At 40.6% G+C, this 23,315-nt stretch overlaps 4 protein-coding genes and 1 long non-coding RNA gene across 8 annotated transcripts; 3 read left to right on the top strand and 2 right to left on the bottom strand.

Annotated features, from left to right (window-relative positions):
* The first annotated feature begins 2,130 nt into the window (after nt 1–2,130).
* Nucleotides 2,131–4,979, top strand: LOC109466670 (indole-3-acetaldehyde oxidase-like). Its single transcript, XM_019764447.1, has 8 exons — nt 2,131–2,268; nt 2,447–2,613; nt 2,933–3,093; nt 3,231–3,307; nt 3,636–3,715; nt 4,007–4,214; nt 4,500–4,573; nt 4,809–4,979. The coding sequence occupies exons 1-8, from the start codon at nt 2,199–2,201 to the stop codon at nt 4,977–4,979; spliced, it is 1,008 nt and encodes a 335-aa protein (XP_019620006.1). The 5' UTR covers nt 2,131–2,198.
* Nucleotides 4,980–5,062: 83 nt separating this feature from the next.
* On the top strand, nt 5,063–5,550 carry LOC109467350. Its single transcript, XR_002140072.1, has 3 exons — nt 5,063–5,159; nt 5,296–5,360; nt 5,473–5,550. It is a non-coding gene; the product is annotated as an uncharacterized LOC109467350 (long non-coding RNA).
* Nucleotides 5,551–5,744: 194 nt separating this feature from the next.
* On the top strand, nt 5,745–14,173 carry LOC109467339 (xanthine dehydrogenase-like). The gene is given in 25 exon segments (XM_019765287.1): nt 5,745–5,852; nt 5,987–6,053; nt 6,231–6,328; nt 6,482–6,643; nt 7,046–7,168; nt 7,416–7,502; nt 7,703–7,760; nt 7,895–8,041; nt 8,299–8,378; nt 8,380–8,394; nt 8,396–8,490; nt 8,763–8,867; nt 9,035–9,113; nt 9,475–9,589; nt 9,981–10,061; nt 10,546–10,710; nt 10,996–11,054; nt 11,260–11,421; nt 11,928–12,056; nt 12,346–12,479; nt 12,810–12,944; nt 13,036–13,159; nt 13,469–13,565; nt 13,741–13,851; nt 14,050–14,173. Coding segments are annotated over 25 exon segments (2,574 nt in total). The 5' UTR covers nt 5,745–5,774; the 3' UTR covers nt 14,118–14,173.
* A 675-nt stretch (nt 14,174–14,848) lies between these two features.
* On the bottom strand, nt 14,849–19,129 carry LOC109467313 (tripartite motif-containing protein 3-like). 4 transcript variants are annotated; one of them, XM_019765260.1, is made up of 6 exons: nt 17,020–17,115; nt 16,744–16,845; nt 16,469–16,570; nt 16,225–16,320; nt 15,938–15,977; nt 14,849–15,751 (listed from the first exon to the last, which is right to left on the bottom strand). In XM_019765260.1, the coding sequence occupies exons 1-6, from the start codon at nt 17,041–17,043 to the stop codon at nt 14,868–14,870; spliced, it is 1,248 nt and encodes a 415-aa protein (XP_019620819.1). In that variant the 5' UTR covers nt 17,044–17,115; the 3' UTR covers nt 14,849–14,867. The 4 variants fall into 4 exon arrangements, 3 of the variants coding, with proteins under 3 accessions (XP_019620819.1, XP_019620836.1, XP_019620826.1); XM_019765277.1 differs by lacking the exon at nt 14,849–15,751 and having other exon boundaries at nt 15,906–15,977; nt 17,020–17,288; XR_002140069.1 differs by lacking the exon at nt 14,849–15,751 and adding an exon at nt 17,998–19,129 and having other exon boundaries at nt 15,906–15,977; nt 16,225–17,721.
* Nucleotides 19,130–20,488: 1,359 nt separating this feature from the next.
* Nucleotides 20,489–22,971, bottom strand: LOC109462135 (zinc finger matrin-type protein 5-like). The gene is made up of 5 exons (XM_019758632.1): nt 22,805–22,971; nt 22,392–22,528; nt 21,693–21,755; nt 21,209–21,289; nt 20,489–21,001 (listed from the first exon to the last, which is right to left on the bottom strand). The coding sequence occupies exons 2-5, from the start codon at nt 22,516–22,518 to the stop codon at nt 20,748–20,750; spliced, it is 525 nt and encodes a 174-aa protein (XP_019614191.1). The 5' UTR covers nt 22,519–22,528; nt 22,805–22,971; the 3' UTR covers nt 20,489–20,747.
* Between the last annotated feature and the right edge of the window lie 344 nt (nt 22,972–23,315).

Below are 23,315 nucleotides of genomic sequence, written 5' to 3' on the forward strand. Positions count from 1 at the left end.
ATTGCAGCAGAGCTGTAGCTGGTATGATGAGACTTCTTCGGGGTTCTAAATCTTCTAATTGTCAACCACTCATTCATATCCACTCAACCCAAGTCAGAAGTGAATCTTTGACATTTCAAGAGTTAATGAAGTGAAGAGACAAGTTAGGGCTGGCGGACCAGCAATGCAATATCTATATGAGCAGTTTTCTACGCATAGTGACAGAGATTTTCTCTCATTGAATGCTTCACCTCGAGCTCGTTTCAACTCCATGTGCAACGCGTTACACTCGAAAGCTACTAGAATTTTGTTCAGAAAGTAGTTTATTTGGTTGGATCCGATGCGTATACGTGTCAAGGTGGGGTTAAGAAATGGACGTGACCAGATTATCAATACATGTAATACTGTCCATTGCATGTTCTGTCTGATAAGATATGTGGCCTCCGGCGTATGTCAGATGTGGAAGTTCGTAGTTCAGTTGTGCCTCACCCTAAGTGATCTAACAGGTTAGACATCATTCCATGCAGAAGTAACTATGTGACACCCTATCAGTCTAGACGTCTTCCTTATTTTTTTGATTCTAGATCTCAAGAATTGAGAAGCTTTGATGCAAAAGTTATAAACACCAGGTACTGGTGTTTTTTCCATAAACTCCAGACTTTCACGTAGACAGGTTCTGAATTTTGCCTAGAGCTACGGGAACGCCCCCATGCAGGCCCCCATTGTACAGCTGAGGGGCGGGATTGAGCAAACTGGCACACCTGTCCAACGCCTATCCCTCTCTGCCCAAGGGGAGATTGGCCATTTTGCTTATTATTCGTATTACCAGAGTTGGATTTAATACTGATCTGCGGCACCGAGAATTGGCAGAAGCTACCAGCACGCGGATTCAAGTAGTTGAAGGTTCTCATCAAACTGCCTCGGTAGGTATCATATGATGGCGTCGACAAGATAGTGGTAGGTAGCTCAGATTTTCCCCGTTTGTAACCAGTTACCTCATGTGATGTGAGGTGAGGGTTCTATCTTCCACGTAAGTCAGTGGTCAACTTTAGCCGTAGTCTTCAAGCTAAAGTTTCTTGGGTGCTAGAATTAGAAGGAATTCGAACTAGTATATGCTCGGCCCCTTCGAAGGGGCCAACTAAACTTAAGTGATCTCGAGCTCACGTTTTGGTGTCAGTGTAACATGTGTTAATAATTAGACTTCGGAAGAATCATTAAACATATTAAGACTAATGCTTAAGTAACAGTAAAAAAGACTAAAAAAGGTCTGGAAAGCGACGGAGTTAATAAGCACGAGAAGTGCAGCTTTGGAAGGAAGTGGGCGTTAACTCATTAGATTCCTACCAAGTGGTAGAAGGTCGCAAAGAGTTCATGTTTGCAGTCAGAGTCTCTTTACTGTGGGAGAACCAGAAGTGCAAACGTTGTCACTGCGCAAACAATCTACTAGAATGGCTAGTCCGTTCTCTTCTTTTATGGGCCCTAAAGCCCTGCTACTTTTTATAACGTCCAGCACCGACAAAGGAAGGTTTTACGTGTTGGTTTGCTGGGCAACACACTATCGCGCATGCATACATAATACATGTGAACAGCATGTCGCCGACAAGTTAGGATTAAAGGTTTCGAAGCGTGAAGTCGAGTCGAGCAGGTGCCATCGCGGCTTCGACCGCAATAATCACATGAAAAGAAGGGGTCACTAGATTTCAAAATCGTCAGAGAATGGAGAGTTTTGTTTTTCGTCTGAAGGGTTCGGAAGAGAGTTTCTTTTGTCTTGAGTTACTATTTTATCGAATAGGCCGAAACCCCCATCGGGTTGAGAAAGGCATGTCGGGAAAAGAGGTTTCTTGTTGCATTTTCATGAACTTCATTTGTATCGTCTGTTTTCTCTTTATCTGATGAGGAGCAAACTGCATGATGTAGTCCACAAAGTCTATCTAAACTATCAAGGTCATCTACAGGTCCTATGTCTGCGGAACAACTCAGCATTTCCTGCGTTTTGCTGTCCTACTACTTCTGTTTTTGGAATGGCTTTTGGCAGGATCATCCTCTCAATGGTCCCAAGGTTTTTGCTCGTTGTAGAGTAACTGTCGTAAACTCCGCCGCACACCCGTTTTGCGGTAACGTTACATAAGTTCACCACGCTTCCGAAGTTTCCACATAATGTTACCTTGTATCAAACAACGTTTATTTCTCCCCAGATAAGTTGACATACGGACGAAACCATGCCAATCCTACCGGACGAGGACTTCAAGGACAAACTGACCTTCTGGGTCAACGGGAAGCGTCATGTTGGTATGTACTGGTAGTCTACTCAGTTTGTCTAATTATTTGTGGTGGTCACGAAGGACGAATTGGCATTTTTCTAGCCCAAATAATTCCTACATCACCATGCAAAATAATTAAAAGCTGGTCTGAAAAAGGATTTCGTTCATTGATGAGTCAGCTCACGACTGTAACACCCTTGCTGCAGTTCTAAATCCGGATCCCGGTGTGACATTGAATGAGTGGCTGCGCTCCCAGCGGGGCCTGACCGGGACTAAGGTCATGTGCAGGGAAGGAGGGTGTGGCTGCTGTGTTGTCATGGTGACACACCCGGATCCGACCAATGGAGGAGCATGTTCTTACACATTAAACTCGGTAGGTATCATCAAGGACATTATATGTCCTTGGCATCACTGATCTTTTGGCTTGTTGGTCTAGCCTATCCTGTTCAAAAAATTGTAATACCATCAAGAGTATGTAAGGTCAATGACCTGGACCAGACAGCTGTAGCAGACACCCTGTGTTGTTGGGTTACATTATGTAACAATGGCAGGACAAAGTTGTTATATTATTAGGCATATGACCATGTGAAGGTAAAAATTATCCATTTGCTTTGCAGAATGTGATATTTAATATTAAAATAATTCACAGAAACATATTGTTCTAATGTTCGACAATCTCTTTATGTGCCTAGTGCCTGTGCCCCCTGTGCAGTGTGGATGGCTGGAGCATCACCACAGTGGAGGGGCTGGGGGGACAGAAGGCCGGGTTTCACCCCATCCAGCGTCGCCTTGCAGACTTCAACGGCAGTCAGTGTGGGTACTGTAGCCCTGGGATGGTGCTCAACATGTATGGGTAAGTAATGTTAACTGATATTTATCAGATTTATTGTACGATATTAAAATAAGATCTTATCATCATGGAGTTTTCCTCCTTTGTGTATATTAAGTAATAAAAGAGAACAAAAAAGTATGCCTGGCCCTATTTCACAGGTTGCTGAATAAAAAGCCACAACCCAGTCAACAAGAGGTGGAAAATCACTTTGATGGACACATCTGCAGGTGTACAGGTTAGAGAAAGAATATACATAATGGACTAATCTTCTTCTTGCTTGTTTGAATATTTTGTGTTGTGACATATTTTGACCACAAACCACTGTAATGTCTAGGTGGCTTTTGCTCTTCAGTACCAAGGACAGGGACCTTATTCCCAAATCCGTAGACAGCTCGGTTTGTGGAACAAGCAAATGTCCTCTTTGGCTATGAATAGGAAGTGGTTATACAATGTAGTTGTATTTTGTGAGAACAGTGTAGTCAGTAGTCACAATGGTGTGACTCAAGTATCCATGAATTCAAAGCATTTCTTACTCATGGAAGAGATGTGTACTTTATTCCTAGGTTACAGACCTATCCTAGATGCCATGAAGTCTTTTGCAGCCGATGCAGATCCAGAAAAAGGTGGCTGTATCGACATTGAGGTACTCTTGGAAATTCTATAATCAGTACATTGATGAAGATTAGACTTCCAGGTGATGAGATACACAAGACAGTTATTCAAGCAACTGGATAGATTTTGATTATTGCAAACCTATGCAAAGTTCTGTCTTACATTAAGCATTTACATGTAAGTTACTATTTTCATTGAGATATTACATTCGTTTTTCACAAATTTTTAGTATTATGATATGCCAGATTTTTATGAAGTGAATTGAATCAATATTAGAGTAAGTGGTGAATCCAACATGTAATTGTTACATTTCTGGTCACAGGATCTAGACAAGCATCCCTGCCCCAATGCTGGAGGAACGTGTAATGGTGCCTCTGCCAATGGTGTGAACGGTACAAGTGCAGGCCCCCTGAGGTGTCGCCAAAATGGCATTTCCTGGTACCGTCCCTCCTCCCTGGGGGAGTTGTACGGTCTGTTGGAACAGCACAGTCAGGACCGGTACAAACTGGTCTGTGGAAACACAGCTGCAGGTAAGCAATGTCAGCCACCATATCAACCCTGAACTGGGTAATGCAAAAATATACCTCTGTAATGCCAAGGTAGCTTTTGTTCTTCAGTACCAAGGACAGAGACCATATCCCCAATGCCTCTGACTGCTTGGTTTACAAATTATATTTTCTCAAACATCAATCACCAACAAGTCTGGACTAGTCTTGCAAAGAAGATGACTTAATTCAAATCGGTACTTGAAAAGATTTAAACAGATGAAAAATATAAAGATTCTAATGTAAAAAGCATGTCACACAATCTTCCAGGTGTGTACAAGAATGATGGTCCTCACACCTGCCTCATCGACATCAAAGCTGTGTCTGATCTGTACAACTGTCAGGTAAGAATGTTTGAAACAACTGTTATTAAAACAGTACTGTTGAATTCAGGTTAATACAAAATACTGACTAAAGTATAAGTAGAAATAGCTATGGTACCAGTCCCAACACTCTCAACACTATCCATTTCAACTTTTCAATGTTAATCTTGTGATTTTATGTGAGGGTTCATGCCATACTTGTATATTAAGTTGTATATAGAATTTCTGTGGATTAAAACAGCCTGCAATGTTTCAGCCTGGGCCACCATTGGTGGTTGGATCTGCTGTGAGCCTGTCTACCATGGTTGACTTTCTACAAGCCGGTTCAGACCAGTCTCCATTCTACAATGTACTGGCCAACCATCTTCGCAAGGTTGCTAATGTATCTGTCAGAAACGTGAGTAGACTTGGATGTGAGAATGCTTAGTTGCGGAGTTTGGAATTAACAACACATGATACTCAATAAGTCACTCAGAAAGTGAGACTTTTGCTTTTGAATTTCAGGTTGGCAGTTGGGCTGGGAATTTGATGATAAAACACTCCCACCCAGAATTCCCTTCTGATGTCTTCACAATCATGGAGGCTGCAGGAGCCAAGGTCACTATAGGTCAGAGAAGTTTCACAGTAGTCTTGTCAAATTTTGTTATTTTAAACACTTAAAGAATAAATGAAATCATGTCTTAAACCCTTACCATTTTCATACTTACACATTCCACTTGTATTTCTTCCTATAAAAAATTTAGGACACAGAGATGAATCACAGACAATGGCACTCAGTGAGTTTTTGGGTACTACAATGAATGGCAAGGTAAGCCAAAATTCTTTTCTAACAGTTGAAAATATTAGGAATTATGGTATTTGAACCTTGCTGTTGTATGCTGCTGTCAGTAAATATTTCAGTTCCTCCATTTGTATTCCAGGTGATTCGTTCACTGGAGATTCCACCAGGAAAGCCTGAAGACGTATTCCGGACTTACAAAGTTGCTTCTCGGTCACAGGTTTGCTCTACTTCAATCAAATAAGTGTACAATAAGTATTTGGGGACTTTGTGTAAAATGTTATGTATAGATAGAAACATCCCTAAGATTGGCTTATTGTGTTTAGTAGATGCTATTGCACAGATGCAATGCTACAGACAAAATAAATGTACAGACAAAATGTGCTATATCAAGAACTGTTTCCCTTACAGAATGCCCATGCATATGTGAATGCTGGCTTTAAGATGGCACTGGACCGTCAGAGTGATGCAACAGTGGTCACAAAACCAAGCATTGTGTTTGGCGGCGTGAACAAGACTATGGTATCATCTTTACATGATTATTGCGTCTTTATAACATATGGTGTAACATTTCTATTTCATACTGTTATAACAATTTAAGCATGACCTGGGTATTTTTTAATAGTTGGATGAAGATATTCTTAACATCCTTCCAGGTACATGCATCTGAAACTGAAGACTTCCTGGTTGGAAAGAAGATCACAGATGCTGACACTCTAAGAGGTAGATCATTAAAATGAACTATGTATAAGTTACATGTACTGAATCTTTATCAAAATTAACTTTTCTGACCATCTAGAAAATTAGCATTTTAATCAAAGAGCATTGTGAATAGAAATTTTGATGGTTTTGACTAACTAAAGCAACAATTATTAAACTTTTGGCTGTTTCCTACACCAGGAGCCCTCGCTGTACTGGAAGCAGAACTGGTGCCAGATGATTCTGCTTTCCAGACTCCACAGTACACCAAACAGCTGGCCATGGGATTGTTCTATAAGGCATGTTCTATATTCATAGTCTGAAAGAAACGTGGCAAAAATAATGAATGATATAACGTTACAGCATAAGTCATTTCACCAGTTCCAAAAAATTGTTTTAGATGGATTGTAGCATCTGTTATGTGACCAATTAATAAAATAACTTTTCTGTAGTTTTACCTGTCTGCAGTTGGGATGGAGAGCCTGACTGAGAAGGTTCGTTCAGCGGCAGACTCGCTGGTACGTCCGGTCTCCCGTGCGGAGCAGCATTTCCAGAACAGGGAGTCTGAGTGGCCCCTCAGGCAACCCATGCCTAAAACATCTGCTAGAGTACAGGTGGGCTGCGCTAATAACTCTAATACACCATCACAGGTGTATTTGTGAGGTAGTGGCATGTAAAATTCCTACCACCACATATGACACGGACATGACGAAAGACATTGTCACATCATGTCAGTTTGTTTGTTTGTTTGTTTGTTTCTTTGTTTGTTTGAAAAACATCCCAACACACCTGGATGAATGAAGAAAGAGTTGATATACCTGTATGCTATACAACAGTTGTGTAGATCAATCTAAGTTGGGAGGGGGCATTGACACAAAACCATGAACCCTTTCCATGGTGCTGAAGTGACTTCAAATGGTTCAAATTGTAAACCAGCACTGGGCCAGGCATTACAAACACTGTTGGGAAGAAACTGATACATTGAAATTGGATAAACATGTAAACCTGCATTACAGGCGTCTGGAGAAGCCATCTATATCAATGACATGCCTGCTATGCCAGGGGAAGTCTACGCTGCACTTGTGACATCATCTGTGGCCAACTGTAAACTGGGCAACTTGGACTTTTCACAAGCCATGGTAGAAAAAAAATACTTTCCTTACAACTTACTGCAGCCAAGCCATAGGCCTATGAAATTGCTTTGCATCACGAGCATCGTGAGCTTATTTGGCAATCGAATCATAGCATTATATTACATATATTAGTGTAAGGCAGGCAAAATGTAACAAAAATTCCCTTAGGATGTGTTGTCACTGTATATAAGATTTCCGAAGTATAGCACTTTGGATGTCTAAATGATAATTGTTTTTTTACTTACTTCCACAGGAAATGCCAGGAGCAGTTGCATATGTTACAGCTGGAGACATTAAAGGAGAAAACCGTTATAGTCTGTCACCACAGCCTGCAGCTGAGGTAACTCAGCTCTAACTTATGTTTTTGGGACATCATCAAATAAGACCTAAGGCTTCGAAAGTGCCTAGAAGAAAAAAACGAAGGTGCTGAGAACCAAATGAGAACCAATGCTAACCTCAAAGATTCAATGAAGTACCATTATAACAACATTCAAAGCTCATACAAAGAACAGCAAACATTCAAAAAGCTTCTCTTTGCAGATTTTCTCCAGTGATGAGTTGCTGTATGCAGGTCAGCCAGTGGCTCTTGTCATTGCAGGTAAAGGTTATATTTTTTCATCAGCGTACATGAGATCAAGAAGTCACTGGTTTATATCCCTGGCAGTCTTTTGGAAGACACATGATTTTCCTTGCTCCAGCCAGGTGTAAAATGGATACCTGTGTGTATTTCAGATACCCAGGCTCGTGCTTATGCCATGGCCAATGCTGTCCAGGTTACTTACACCGACCTGAAACCACCCATACTCACCATCCAAGATGCCATCGCTGAACAATCCTTTCACCCAATCGTCAAAGAAGTGGTGAAGGGAGATCCAAAAGGTATTTTCCTGAGAACCCTCCATTTGTATGAGAAAATTATGATGAGTTATGTGATTAACAGAACTTAGATAAAGTTGCTTGGATATATATGACTCACACAAAGGAAGGGAAAAGACAATATGACATCATCGCTCAGGGGCAGGGGAAAAGTTGTACATTAAAATTGTTCTGAAAGCTCATTAAGGTTCTCAACAGATTGTTTTTAATGATGCCTGTGGACTTATGAATCTCTGATGTGAAATGCTCTGCATCTCCAGGTGCCTTAGCTGCAGCTCCCCATCGTATCTCGGGTGAGGCATTGTGTGGTTCTCAGTACCATTTCCACATGGAGACCCAACGTGTGCCGCTGCACACTCAACGGAGGACGGCATGGACGTCCAGTCTGCTACCCAGTCTATGGATAAAATCCAGGCAGTTATTGCACAGGCCACTGGAATTGCAGCCCATAGGTTAGACTACAAGACGATAGCTCACAAAGTATTATATCTTGCTCGAAAAGTAGTACTTCCTTGGGCCAATGCTACAAATGTATGCACCCTTATAAAAAAATCCAACCATTATCTTTTCAATTTTTACGAGTAAAAGTCGACAGAAGTGAAAAGTTACTGTGACAGTAACTTAGTATGCCTTCAACATAACTGAAATCATCTTCAGTTGACAATTCACACCTTTAACGACTGAGAACATGAATAACTGAAGTTATCCTTGTACATTTGTACAGAGTGTACGTATCTGTCAAGAGACTGGGTGGAGGCTTTGGAGGGAAGGGACTCGGTTCCATGCTGCCGGCTGCTGCATGTGCTGTGGCTGCTCAAAATCTCAACAGGTACATCTGTTAGGCAATGGACAATCTGTTAGTCACAAAACAATGTGGCTTTGTGAAGGTTTATAGATATTCGGTTTTTGATTTTTGTCTGCCTAGGTTCCTTTGATTTTTCTTTATTGACAGCATTGATGTACAGAACATTGAATCACACCATCCTTTTTTTTCAGGACCGTACGCTTGAGCATGCCTCTTGATGCAAATATGGAAGCCATATCAAAGAGAGCGCCCTATCTTATTAAATACGAGGTATGTTACAATGACATACCTGCCAACAATTATGTAATATTGTGCAAGAATAATGAATTGTCATAATCAATTTATTTTAAAGCAATTTGCGTCACTCATCATTCGTCATTTCTTAAATTGTTGCAAAATATAGTATGCATTGATAAAGTCTTTCTGCTAAGTCATATCATCTCAGACGATTTCTACTCATACGCCAAAAAGCAGTTACTCAAGCAACTGGATATGATTTTGAAAACGTCAAAGTCATATGTCAAAGTTGATGATGACGTTTTCAAAATTATATCCAGTTGCTTGAGTAACTGCTTTTTGGCATATCGTATTACCTGGATGTCTAACCTTTATCGACGATTTCTACTCATAGGTTGGTTTTGACGATGAGGGAAGACTGCTGGCAGTGGTGTACAATCTGTACGAAGATAACGGATGTTCCGTTCAGATCTGTCTTGTCAGTGGTGTGTCAGTTGCTGCTGATAATGGTGAGAACCTATACGAAGGTCGTACCGGAATTGATTGATAGTTACTAGAGGTCAAAGATGTCATACCTTCAGCATTTGTATGTGTATTATGGTATTTCTATTAATTTCTTGTAGTGACTGTTGCAGATTGTTTTGGCTCAAATCAACCTTTCACTCACTACAAACCATTGTTTTTGACCCAATCTTCAAAGCTCCTGAATCAGTTAGAAGACATTAGTCATAACATGCATATCATGGGCAGCTACATTGTACTTGCTGATGATGACATTGTACTTGATTCGTACATTGTACTTGATTTTTATCAGGCTTGTCTAGTAGAAATTTTATGTGTGTGATACTGTGATAAGACATGAAAAGAAATTGAATCAGATGTATCTTTTGACTGTTTCAGTGTATTACTGTCCATGCTGGCAGTACACAGGACAAACCTGTAAAACCAACACTGCTCCAACAACCTTCACAAGAGCTCCAGGTAATTGTATTATCTATTCCAAATACATAGTATATCGTCTATACAGTAACTACTATGCTGTTCAAAAGTAAAAGATATAGATTTGTGTAAATATCTCTCAGAGGATGGACTAACATTATTAGGAGTCATTATAACATTATTACTTGTAGATCGTTATTAGACTAAGCACAATGTGTGTCCATTTTGTAATTATTAAGAATCTATTCATTTGCATATATTGCATAGTACTGTAATTCCTGATTTGTTCACTGTACTTTTATGTTCACTGTTTTCACTGTCACTTCTGAACCGTGAACTTATCATTACAGTCAACAGGTAATTCCTGAACCTTCTTTTTCCTGCACCTGTCACCACCGTGAATGTATAGTACAGTGAACATCCCCATTTTTCTCAGATCGTGACATTTTGCTACAGTGAACATAAAGTGAATTACAGTATTCTTACTTTTGATTTATGTATCACTCGTTTTGTCGGTTGTTTCCAGGTTTTGTGGCAGTTCACTTCTTCATGGAGCACATCATTGAACATGTGGCCAAGACCTTGAACAAGGACCCTACCGACATCCGCCGGATCAACATGTTTGAAAACGGACAGACCACTCTGGCTGGACTCACACTGTCTGACTGCAACATCACTCAGCAGTGGGAGGGTACCTATACTGTTATGACTTCTTCTTTGTGAATCTAGTACAGCCTTAAGTCGATATTATAGCATTAGATATATTTTCTTAAAAGATAGTACCGGTAGTATGTTTGTAGTAAACTGGCGAATATCATATCCAATATTGTGGCAAATATCATAATTATCCAATATTATTCTCACCAGAGCTTAGCATAATCATGGAATTGTCTTCTGTTGTTTTCCAATACTGATGATAAAGCTGTAATAAACCGGCATTAACAAGTTGAAACGATATTCGACTGACATTCTGTAGATCTGTTGACATCGGCACAAGTCAAACAACGACAGCAGGAGATAGAGATTTTCAACAAGGTAGAAGTTTGAAATTACATTTGTGTGTGGATTACTACGACAAGTATTTCTGGTTTATTTGTTGTTTGCAGTATCAGTAATTACATACCGAAGTTCTTTATTCACAACAACTTATTTTACAAGAGCCTAATAGTATGTATTGTTTACCATCTGCCATCTTCATCAGGGCAATTATGACTCATTATGAATATTAACTTATTGATAGGAACATCGTTGGAAGAAGAGAGGCTTGTCTGTGGTTCCATGTCGATATGTCGCCTTCTCCTGCTTCTTCCGTTTCACGGTTTTCGTGGCGATCTACCACACCGATGGTTCTGTGGTCATCACACATGGTGGTATTGAGATGGGACAGGGGATCGATACAAAGGTATTAGACTTTAAAAGAAAATCAATCTAATTCTGGATAGGCTTTTCAGTGTTACATGATCCACAATCATAATGGTTAAATGCTTCAGTTAAAGTGATTGTCAGTAGCTGTCTTCAGTTATTGTGATTCCTTTGTTTTTGATGTTACGCAGCTTCATACAGCTACTAACAAAGTGATTGTCAGTAGCTGTCTTCAGTTATTGTGATTCCTTTGTTTTTGATGTTACGCAGCTTCATACAAGTACAAATGACCATAAACTGTATAATTCTCACTTGCCAGGAGTTGTTGGTGTCTGTGTATCCCAAACATGGCTTTATCCCAGATACTAGTGGGCCTCAAATCCTGGGATTTCCCAAACAGGTCATGGTCAGAACTACCCGTTTGGAAATCCCAAACAGGCCTTCAGCAGGATCATGGTGTTTATGATGTATAATAGGAGAGGAGCTTGTTTTAGGAGACAGTGATTTCAGGCTGGTAAGAAAGGATGACTTGTTTTCCAACTCCAGGTGATGCAGGTGGCAGCTGCCACCCTGGGCGTTCCCATGGAGATGATCCATGTGATGTCCACCAACTCTCTCTCCAGTCCCAATAGTAGTGACTCAGGAGGCAGTGTCACCAGTGAACTGAACTGCCAGGTACTGTCACATCTCTAATAGATTACGTCAATGATATTAGCCAACAATGACAACCCAGCTGATGCTTTAAACTTTCTAATCGTGGTTTACTTGACAACACTTGATGACTGTGTTAATTACCATGTACAATGTATTAAGAACATGTAAATCATCTGGCCCAATCCTAGCCTAAATTGCTCTCCTCCTATCTGCAAGCTTAGCCTGATCCCAGATTGTTTATAGGATTTCAATAATACTGAATTGGATAGTCTTTATCTCAGAGTGTTTACTTTTTTCTCCATTTGTCCAGGGAGTGCTTGAATGCTGCAGGAGGCTGAATGAACGGATCAACCCCATCCGACAGGAGATGGGCGGGGCTCCAAAATGGACAGAACTCATCAACACGTGTCACAGTAAGGGGGTGGACCTGTCCGAGAAATACATGTGGGTGGACCTGTTGTTACTATTTTTTAGGTCAAAAGTACAAGTGTACCTGGGGATCATGAAAGGCTTTGATTAGTAGCTCATAGTGATGCAACCATTGGTTCAATGTATTGTTTTTGTAACTTTTGATATTCCATAACATACAAAGTAATGGCAGGCATAATTCCATATCAAATGCATATTGAGTGTTCCTTTGCCTTTTTCTTGAAGTTAAGAAGAAGCGATTTGCAGAATATTTTTGATGTATGACTGGTCAAAAGTTGGTCTGAGACAAGTGTGTTGTTTTGAAAAATTATCATGTTAATATATTAAAAAGGAATTTTCCTACAGGGAGCATGATCCATTGCCGGTACCTCGTCCAGCGTACAACATTTTCGGTGTGACCTGCACAGAGGTGGAGCTGGATGTCCTGACAGGGGAGCGAGAAATCACACGGTCGGACATTCTGTTTGACTGTGGGGAGAGGTATGCTCAAAGTCTTTTCTCATCTGGTAAGCAAACAGAGATTTAAGTGTAATGTTGTATAACACCACCTAACACCTGTTGGCTTTCGCAGTATGAACCCTGACCTGGATGTAGGCCAAGTTGAGGGAGCGTTCGTGTTCGGGCTGGGCTACTGGCTGACTGAGAAGTGCGTGTACGACAAGGAGACGGGAAGGCTGCTGACCAACGGAACATGGGTAAGAGCCAATAGTTCTAGTTACTAAATGCACTATCGAATTATTGTTACATCCTATTTCGTTCATCGTGATGGTAGGCCAATCCTTAATATTCTTGATAGGTGCATCAGGTTCTTTTGCATTTGTAAAAGAGGTTTGAGCCCTGAGGCTCAGACACATGGGCCAAAGACCTTTAAGTCTTGTTCAAAAGACACATTTGCCAAAAAAGTATTAGTGTAAATTTCATGTCAACTGAAAACTTGCTGCCTGTCTCCAGTGTTATTGTCTTAAGACAAAGTAATCATGTAATTTATTTGAATTATGATGAAGGAATACAAGCCTCCTACAAGCAAAGATATTCCAGCGGATCTGCGAGTTACCCTGCTGCCAAACTCATCCAACCAGTTCAGCGTGATCAGGTCTAAAGGTGAGGAAAGATCTGTGCTCTTCAAGAAATATGTCCTGGACTGTCTTGATTGTTACATCCAACACAATATAAGGGCTTTGTGGGATGAACTTAAAAAGTGGAATACTGCATTGCTATCGTGTGATGAATCTAGAATTTTGTGCTTTGTATTGTACAATAATTTCTTCCCCTCCAGCTGTGTCAGAGCCCCCACTGCTGATGTCCTGCTCTGCCATGTTTGCTCTGAGACAGGCTATCCAGAGTGCACGGGACGACTGCGGTCATGGGGACGACTTCTTTCCTTTGAGTATGTTTGAATTATTGTCATAAAGTACAATTATTGGAAGAAAGAAATAACTTAGTAGCAAGTGCATTGCAGCCATTTTATTACCAAAAAAAATCATTTTCTATTGCAGATTCAAACAAAAGGCATGAAAGATGTCTGTTGAATTAATGAATTAGTTGATGTACTGGTGAACTAATTATTTCCTGTATCACATTGCAGATGGGCCTGCCACGGTGGAGACTTGTCATCAGTCCTGTCTTGTGGATCCTTCCAATTTCACTCTGTGACAGTTTGAGTGTTCACCAAATCTCAACAATCTACAATCTGTCACCATGGTAATTGGTGCTGTAGCATACACCCTGCAGTGTTGTATTACATTATGTAGCAAGTTAAAGGACAGAGGTAAGGACATAGACTATACATATGAATGTGTTTTAGTTAGAACAAACAGATCAGTTGTAGTTTGTTTCTTCTAGACCAGTGAAGGTGGGTGAACATTATGTATTTGCTTTGCATATATTACCTTACTAGTTAGCATTTTCCTCATTTAGAGGTCCTACATTTCGAACTGCTGGGTAAAGTAATTATAAAGTTTATAAGTATAAAGTCTATAGAAAGGACTGTTTTGTAAGACATTGTAGGAATGACATAACTTTGTAGTTCTCATTCATGTAACCAAGCACACCATTTCCAACAAGCTACATTTAGTTTGAAATGTTTCACACCAGCTTCACATTACCAACAAACAGTCATTTCCTTTATACTGGCAGACTATCATCTTGTTGATTTTATGTATCAACTATCATTCTATTATGGTCAACTACATGGAACAACTACTTAACAATTCTGGTGGACAGAAGAAAACACTATGAAATATTATCCCAGCACCAATCAGCAATGAAGGTATAATGATGATGATGAACACGATTATATTAAAACATTTTTTTCTGTACTTACGTCTTCTACAAGGTCTACGAAGAATAATGAGGACTGCCATATTCTGAATGTGTAAATTATGGTGATGAAAATTTGAAAGGTCAATACCCAAATACCATATGGCGTGGAAAAACAATGACAGTGTGGTCACCTATACCAGGGACCTTGGCTGTATTCACCACTAAATGTCCATCTGGTCCCAGAGCAATACCATCCGGCCGTGAGGCCTTGACGACAGTGCGCACAAATTTCCCACTACTCGTAAACATGACTACACGGTCCTTTTTCCAGTTCGCCACTAATATGTTACCGGTAGTGGGGTCCACACAAATACCTCGGGGACCACCTTTGGTTGAAAATTCAAATAACATCTGCCCATTGCGACTGTACACATGGACAGAGCCGTAATCCCAGGGACGATCATGAGTAAGAAGGATATTTCCTGCCAGGTCCAATGTGACGTACGATACTAAATATCCAAGAGGTTGTCTCTTTGTAAAGTTCTGGTGGAAGTAGCCTTTATCTGGTACATACGTGAATACTGTATCTTTGTATACCACAATGATTTTGTCCCAGCGTGTGTCCACTGTAATAGTGGGCCTCTTGGGACCTTGAATTGAAGTGGCTGGTATGTCGAACTTGGTAACTGGCAGGCCGTCCTGACTATACTTCACCACATATGGACGTATACGTAATGGTCCGAGATCGACAACATTCCCCACCACCCACAAGTTTGCTTTTCCATCAATTGCAATGTCGTAAGGGCACATCATAGTTCCCTCTTCGCCAGGCACTATCGTTGAAAAGTTGCGGAGAAAAGCTCCGTCTATAGTAAAAATTTGGACTCGTTTGTTGTGCAGATCTGTCACGAATATCTCATTGTTTGCAGATACGGCCACACCAGTATTGAAATGAAATTTTCCTGGGCCTGATCCCTGCCCACCAAAAGCGATCTTCTTCGACTTCGCGTCTGCATCCAAGCTTTCTGTAATGTTATAGGTAATGGTCAACGTAATATATAGACCAGTAAACAGTGGAGTTATATCATTTCAAGGATCTTTATGAATTGCATGATTCCATTAGGGTATTTTAGAAAAAAGGGGAAATTCCATTGACTATTGTGGAAACTCATATTCCATGCCCCTATTCACTTAAATGCTAAACTATTTACCTGGTGAACTTCTGGAAGCTGGTGAAACTGTAGTCCTGGTCTGTAATTAAAAAGAAAAAAAAACAATTTTTGTCTTGAAAAAAGAGTGGACATAGTCCTGGCAAGCGATATGATGATTATCTTTACCTCCATGTACAAATGGTTGTTATTGTTTGTGTGTGTGTGCGTGCACATATGAGTGTATGTATGTTTGCTTGTGTGTATACCCTAAGCACAGACCACAAAAGATCAGATACAGGAAGTCAGGCTCGTGATTAGTTACAAGAAAACCCTTCTCACATGCTTACCGTAGACATGTACAAGGAATCAGCCATGCGAGTCGTCTCGGTACTGCAGCAGGCAGGTTGACCAGTGGTGAGGGTCGTAGCCGCAAATGGTGTCGGCTGTAGAACAGAAGGTACAAGTTCTGCTAAGTGTAAACGAAGGCCGGGGGCCTAATATACATGTCTATAGTTTTGAAAGTCCCTATACATCCTCAGCTTTTCACATACACACGCACGCGCAAGGTGATAGCCTTTCCAATACACTTACCGAAGACATGTTTAGGGGGTCAGCCTTTGTCGGGCGCGTCCTTCCCAAACTGTAGGAGACAGGTTGTCCAGTGGTGTGGATCGTATCCACTGAAGGTGTCAGCTGTAGATAAGAAGATAACTCATTCGTGGATAATACAAGAATTCTTTCAAAGCTCTCTGTTACCCCAAAATCAAAACCAAAGTATGTTCAGAAAACAAGATACAACTTCTTTTTCAGTACCAAGGAAAGCCATTTGAAGGCCTACATAGTCCTTCAAGTATGCTTAAGCTTACCGTAGACATGTGGTGGCGGTCGGCCATTGTCGTACGCGTTATTCCCGAACTGCAGCAGACAGGCTGACGAGTGATCTGGATCGTATCCACAGAAAGCGTGGGCTGTATATAGGAAGATATCACATAAACTGTCTGATCCACTTTTAAATTAGAATATCATATCACACGGTGGTGAATAATACACATATTCCTGGAAATGCTTGTAGGTGCAATAAGCTTTTTATAACAAATTACAGCTGGTAATGAAAAAGAAATATAGGCTTAAGTTCAGCTTACGTTTTGAGTATCCTTGCTGTCCATACCAAAGAAAGCTTTACCGACTCCACCGGTGATCAGCACTAGGAGGATAGCTGCTGCAACAGCGACACACACCCGGCGACATCTGTGTCCTGATTATCACACAGCATAGCAACATCTTTGCTTCAGAAAGAACCATATATTTTTATATTCTAATTCATTAAAGGAAATAAAATAATATTTTGTGATAAATTGAAACCTCATATCAAAACTACTAGCTAGTAAGGTTATACAGAGGACTAAAAAGTGAATAAATTAATTAAAAGTAGACATATTACCTGTTTGTCTGCAAACATTTGGCACGTACATCGGATTAGGGTTGAGGGAATTTTGCCCACACACAGGATTTGGATGATGGGCATTTGAGGGACGTCCAAGATTATGTAGAGTACTGTTATCTCCAACAGTGTCTGACGGGTTAGTTTCATCAGTGGTGCCTGCCAAGTTGGACGACACGTTTTGCCTGATGTTTGTGGCCGTGTTAGTGTCATGAGAGCGTTCGTTTGTTCGTGTCGCCTCCGAACTTGTAGCAGATGCTTCTTTATCTGCGCACATATGTGCAACTGCATATGGTTCCATATCGACATCGTCGCAGGCCGTATCGACTGTTTGTCCGTTCTCATCACTTTCCACAGGCTTGTCCTCATCATCAACATAATAATGTTCCCCAGTACTGTTGTCCTCTTCCATATGTTCTACAGGAGAGATGTTATCATCATCAACATAATAATGGTCCCCAGTTCTGTTGTCCTCTTCCATATGTTCTACAGGAGAGATGTTATCATCATCAACATAATAATGGTCCCCAGTTCTGTTGTCCTCTTCCATATGTTCTACAGGAGAGATGTTATCATCATCAACATAATAATGTTCCCCAGTACTGTTGTCCTCTTCCATATGTTCTACAGGAGAGATGTTATCATCATCAACATAATAATGGTCCCCAGTTCTGTTGTCCTCTTCCACATAGTCTAGAGTATCATCATTATTGGCATAATAATGGCTGCCACTGCTATCCTCTTCCACATGTTCCACAGTAGGGCAGGTCGTGTTGGGGTTCACGGCGTTTTGGGTGTACATTGGACATGGATTCCGGGTTTTTCCCTGGTGTGTGTGATCAACATTCACGGTGCTTTGTGTGTACACAGGGTTTGGGTCTTGAGATTTTGATACACCCCTTGCATTTGGGAGATGCCCAGAAGAACAGGCATGTTCGTGGGTGTATATAATGGATGGTTCTTGTTTCGGGCTGGCGTTCACGGCGTACATTGGACTCGGGTTCATGTTGTTTTCCTCACGATCAGCATTTTCGGTGCGTTGTGTGTATACAGGGTTTGTGTCTCGGGCTTTTGGTACACTCCCTACTTTTGTATGATTGGCATTCGGGCGATCTCCGGAAGAACACTCGACGAGGGCCGAAGAGTCGTTTGGAGTCCCCATCGGTGCACCTTTGGAAGCGAGGTCTTCGGCGATGTTTTCGGATTCCGACATTTCTAAAAGATACGTTAACTAGAGTCCCACGATCTCATATCCTCGCCATATGATGTTGACCTTTTCAACAGACACTGTGTATAACAGTGTTGTGATAGTTTCTAGCTACTTATGCAAATAAGGAACTAATTTACATTGATTATCTCAGTTCTTCTTTTTTTTATGTTTCTCTCTTTTTTTCGATAACATGTTTGCATCATAGTTTTAAAATTTCATCGTCAATTATGTAAATTAAATCATTTTTGCATAATTAGTATGTCAGTCATCCCGTTAAGCTATCTCCTATATCCCCATTGGCAACAAAACAACAGCGCCAACACTGGAGAAACAAAAAACCGTCAACTCCCTAACAATACCAACATCAAGCAAAGGTATATGTCATCGATATCACTGATATCACGAATGTGTAGATTGCGTTTGCATAAATTCATACAAACAGCTTGGTCTGCTTGCACATAATTCCGCCCACGTAGGGTCTACTGAAGATCGTTTATGATGGAGACCAATTAAATATTGTGATAAAAAAAAAAAAACAATGCAATGTGTAATCTCCAAGCAGATGCAAAATCGTAACAAACCGACAAGGCAATATCCAATTCGCCAGGCAATGTCCAGCCCCGTAAATGTTCAAGACTACAGCTGATAACTTAAATGCTATTAGCTACTGCATACTCAGTACATTGTATCTAGTAGCCTTATCTTGTTTTCTTTCTCATGAATACTGATTTGTAAAATGATTTCAAAAACCGACCCCATGAAAGCTTCACAAAAAGCAAACCAACGCAGGTTGGAAAAATGGCAGGAAGCATCGACAAGCAAATGCTATCCTGACTCAATGACTCCAGAGCCATTTTACACAATAAACATGCAGCATAGATTGATTAGTCTGGGGGCAAATTGCAGTACTGTTTCAAGATATGGTTTCAAGACATCAGGAACTACAATTTATCAAGTAGAAATGTAAAAATCAAGACAATTGTCACTCACGGTGTGATTTCTCTCCGGGTGTCTCCTTCTGAGACTCAGATTCCGCTACACAAACAGGGAACGAGTGGGGAGAAGACTGGCTCCGGCTCCGGCAGCAAATCGTTTGATACCTTCTTGTTGACTGGTTGATGATGTTTAATGAAGATAAATAATCCAACACCTGGGTCGAACCATTTCTTTTGGGGTGTGTCAAACATTTGATAAATTGCATATTTCTATATGGGCCACATATGAAATATTACTCCAGTGCATCTTTCGAATCTGATACTACCATTGCAAAATAAGCACCAATCAGACCGAGCGTTGTATATACGTTACTATCTATCAAAAAGAAACACCTTCCTTAAGTTAATAATAATCCTACGTTACAGTTAATCAAATTTTGACTTTTGAGAAAAGCAATACATGAACAGGTGCAAGAATATGGTGAGTTTGTTTGGAAGGGGGAGAACTCTGAGGTTAAAATTCGCCCAGTGTATGATGTCAACGATTAAATAAAGATGTCATTAATGTTAGAAGAAGGTTCCAGGGAATCTATAGACTGTGGTATTTCTAGCTTGAATTTTTCATCAGAAGTGTATATTTTCATCAGTGATTTTGAAATGTTTACTGTATTACAGTGTGTGCAACAGTGTATAATACTGTGTGCAATACTTTGAGTGTTATCCTAAATAAGAACTTGCCTTTTTTTAATGTTTTGCATCTGTAGTGGTCATTTTTTTAAATAAAGCTTAATCTGTGAAAATGTAATAATCTAACCAATTTAGAATGTACATGTATGTGCACTATTCCAGTTTTCCTTGTGAGTTGAGTGTAATTATACATTGTAAGTAACATTACATGTATTAGAAGTTGTAATATTGCATATATTGTGTTCCAATGTAGATCTACCACAATTTGGCTGGTAAAGCACTGTGGTTAGTTAACATTTTGTTCATAGAGCAAATAAACAAGGCTTGTCATTGCGTAATGCTTTTGTATAAGTTTATTTAGCTTAGGTTGAAAGTGATCTCAAACCAGTTTAGCTCACGGAAGAGCTAATCTTCTACTGGCTGGACTGCAACCCTTTACAGTAGCCTACATGTCAGGTGAGCAACAACGGTCAGGAATCGACCTCTTGGACCAGAGGGACTCACTAACCACTGAACTATGCATGCTATACCTTTTGCGACATTCCTAAACCATACTACATGTAGTAATCAAATACATGTATTGTTACCATGGCTTTATCAGCCCCACTCCACACTAGGATGATGATCTGGCCACCCCCCTGGGGGAGGGGGGTGTAATGAGGGTGGCAGTTCATGTAGAGGGGGAAACCCAGGGGGTAGGGAGTACTCTACATGTGCAGGTATGTTTTCTGCTGACTGGTTCTGGTTTGAAGAGTCAGTGTGTCCACGGGAGGACTGGTCCCTCTGTGCTCTCTTGGATAACCAGTCTGCTAGTGTAGGCACTCTGTCCTCAAGCTTAGGTCTCTTATCAGCTAGAGAAGACAAAGAAAGAGAAATACCTTTACTCATGAACCATGGATCCATGTTAACATTATTAACAAGTGAAAACCTAAATAGCCAACATCAAAATCTTTCAATGGTAATACCGGTAGACCTGGGAAGGTGTCCTTGCACGCCATGTTTTATTGCAAAAAATATCAAATTCTAGAAAAAGACAGCAATTTTCGCTGTGTGAATACCTTCTGCTTGTTCCTGTAGAGCGCTGAGTTTGTCAGGAGTCATGTGGGAGAATCGACAGTTGTCACCATAGTCACATTCTCCTGAAATCAGAGATTAATGGGTGAAGGTCGGAATACGCATTCTAGTCATAATATATTGATCAGTTTTTGATATGTTATCAGTCTAACTCTTGTCAGTCTATAGATGATAAAATGGTATCACCTCTCAAATGTATTTCCTCTCTTTTTCTCTGAAGACTGCAAAGTTGAAAACTACATGTACATGTAGTATAATCACTTCCTGAAACTGCTTTCTGTTGGCCCTCAGGGCATAAAGCTGACTGTCAGACTCCATTTCAATGTTGTTCTTTCAGTTTAAGTGTTATTGCTTTTAACTAAGAGCCAATAAATTAATTATGCTGAACAATGTTCATGCAGCTAGACAAGGAAAAGGTGTTACTTCAAATATTTATGTTTACAAAAAGAACAGAGCTTTTCTGCTCACCTGTTCTCTGAAATTTCTTGCAAGGTTTCTTCACAGCCTCATCTGCCAGGATTGCAGCAGCATCTGGAAGAAAAAGTGCAGCTTTATGTCTGATTCTTCTGGGGACCAAAAGGATATGTGCAGTACCGTTTGTTAACATTTGCCCTGCTCCCCAATCCTTTTCCGAATATGAGAAGGTACAAAATGAGAAGACACAGCATGTACACCAAAATTATCACATACATTTTATGTGCCTCTTTTCTTCGATATCATCTGCGTTTCCTTTTATTTTACTATTACTTACTGTAGTACAAAATGTATAATTTTTTTCTTAAACTGACATGGACAGGGCTTTTTTGTCAGAATCATGTCTCTCCCGCCCATTTCATCTGTGGTCCGACGACGTAGACTCGCCCTGGCAGGGCATGTTGTTCGTAGTAACGAACCAGCTGGTAGACTAGTACAGTGGCTCCCTACTGGGAGACGTAGAGTGGGACGTCCTTATACTACACTGTTGTCCATGCTAGAGAGAGACACTGGTCTTGCAGGGCCTGCATTAGTGTCCGCTATGAGAGACAGGACATACTGGAGTAACTTTATCAAGTGTACCTCACCGGATTAGTATAAACTAATCACTAATCCGGAGGCATGATGATGATGATGTCAGCTCAGAAATGATCTTTCAAATATTCATGTGACAACATGCAAGTGTGAGGTTACCTCTGAACTGGTCATAGTGTAGTTTCCTGACCCGCTGGTGCTGGACACCCTGTAGGTGTTTCTTCCTGCCGGGCAGGTTGTCAGGGAAGGATCGGTCACAGAAGTCACAGTAGTAACGTTTCCCCATGGTCAGCACACTGGAAATACAAGCAAAATAAATAAATATATTTTTGGCAAACAAATATTCAGGACACGCAGAACCATAACTTTTTGTAATTTTTGTTGATAAAAAATTGATACAGCAAAGGAAAATACATCTGGATATGGCCTATAATTTGTTTGTACAAGTACCATACCGTATACAGTCAAGTTCACCAAAACTTCTTGGCACGGCCTGGGGAGGGGGGTGAGTCCATGCTTATTCACACACACAAAAAATAGAGCAACTGGCGCATTATGATAAATATTCTTACCTTAGATGGCAACTAGGCGTTTAGTAACCACGTTTTATGAATCACAGTAGTGTGAATTTCGGCGTTTTGATTCCTAAAATCACAAGTTTTTGACTCAATCGAAAAATTTCATCCTGGGCGCCGCCATCTTGAATGTCATGACCTCGCACTGTGCAACCACACACATCTGTTTGTCAATCCGCTAAATGGGACTACTTTTCTTCATATGAAACCTAAACTAACGGTCTAGTGATGTAAATTACCACCAAAGATTAAAACAAATCACGTAGAGGATTTTCGTCAGGAGGATTACGGAAATTTCTGGATGGATATTTCTGACTTTTTCGGTCAAGATACTCCGCTTTTGTTAATGGAGCGTATGGATATAATTTTGCGTATGTGACTTTTTGTAGAAGGCTCCAGCAAGATGGTGAACGCGGTTGTACGTCGGGTCTACAACAATCTTTTCCGGCGGACGTCGACGTTTGCGTTGACGATCCTCCTCGGCGCGGTGTTCTTCGAGAGGGCGTTT

This window comes from Branchiostoma belcheri, unplaced genomic scaffold (genome assembly GCF_001625305.1).
Source record: "Branchiostoma belcheri isolate BF01 breed outbred unplaced genomic scaffold, Haploidv18h27 scaffold1, whole genome shotgun sequence".
Lineage (NCBI taxonomy): Eukaryota > Metazoa > Chordata > Leptocardii > Amphioxiformes > Branchiostomatidae > Branchiostoma > Branchiostoma belcheri.

What these genes read in the sequence shown, in the direction of transcription:
- LOC109466670 (XM_019764447.1), top strand. Translation starts at nt 2,199, where the DNA reads ATGCCAATCCTACCGGACGAGGACTTCAAGGACAAACTGACCTTCTGG. An exon ending in CAACGGGAAGCGTCATGTTG is followed by an intron (nt 2,269 to 2,446) that starts GTATGTACTGGT and finishes CCCTTGCTGCAG; the next exon opens with TTCTAAATCCGGATCCCGGT. An exon ending in GTGGCTGTATCGACATTGAG is followed by an intron (nt 3,716 to 4,006) that starts GTACTCTTGGAA and finishes TTCTGGTCACAG; the next exon opens with GATCTAGACAAGCATCCCTG.
- LOC109467313 (XM_019765260.1), bottom strand. Translation starts at nt 17,043, where the DNA reads ATGGACAGCAAGGATACTCAAAAC. An exon ending in ACCGCCACCACATGTCTACG is followed by an intron (nt 16,571 to 16,743) that starts GTAAGCTTAAGC and finishes TCTTATCTACAG; the next exon opens with CTGACACCTTCAGTGGATAC. An exon ending in ACCCCCTAAACATGTCTTCG is followed by an intron (nt 16,321 to 16,468) that starts GTAAGTGTATTG and finishes TCTGTTCTACAG; the next exon opens with CCGACACCATTTGCGGCTAC.
- LOC109462135 (XM_019758632.1), bottom strand. Translation starts at nt 22,518, where the DNA reads ATGGGGAAACGTTACTACTGTGACTTCTGTGACCGATCCTTCCCTGAC. An exon ending in ACACTATGACCAGTTCAGAG is followed by an intron (nt 21,756 to 22,391) that starts GTAACCTCACAC and finishes TTTTTCTTCCAG; the next exon opens with ATGCTGCTGCAATCCTGGCA. An exon ending in TCTACAGGAACAAGCAGAAG is followed by an intron (nt 21,002 to 21,208) that starts GTATTCACACAG and finishes TGTCTTCTCTAG; the next exon opens with CTGATAAGAGACCTAAGCTT.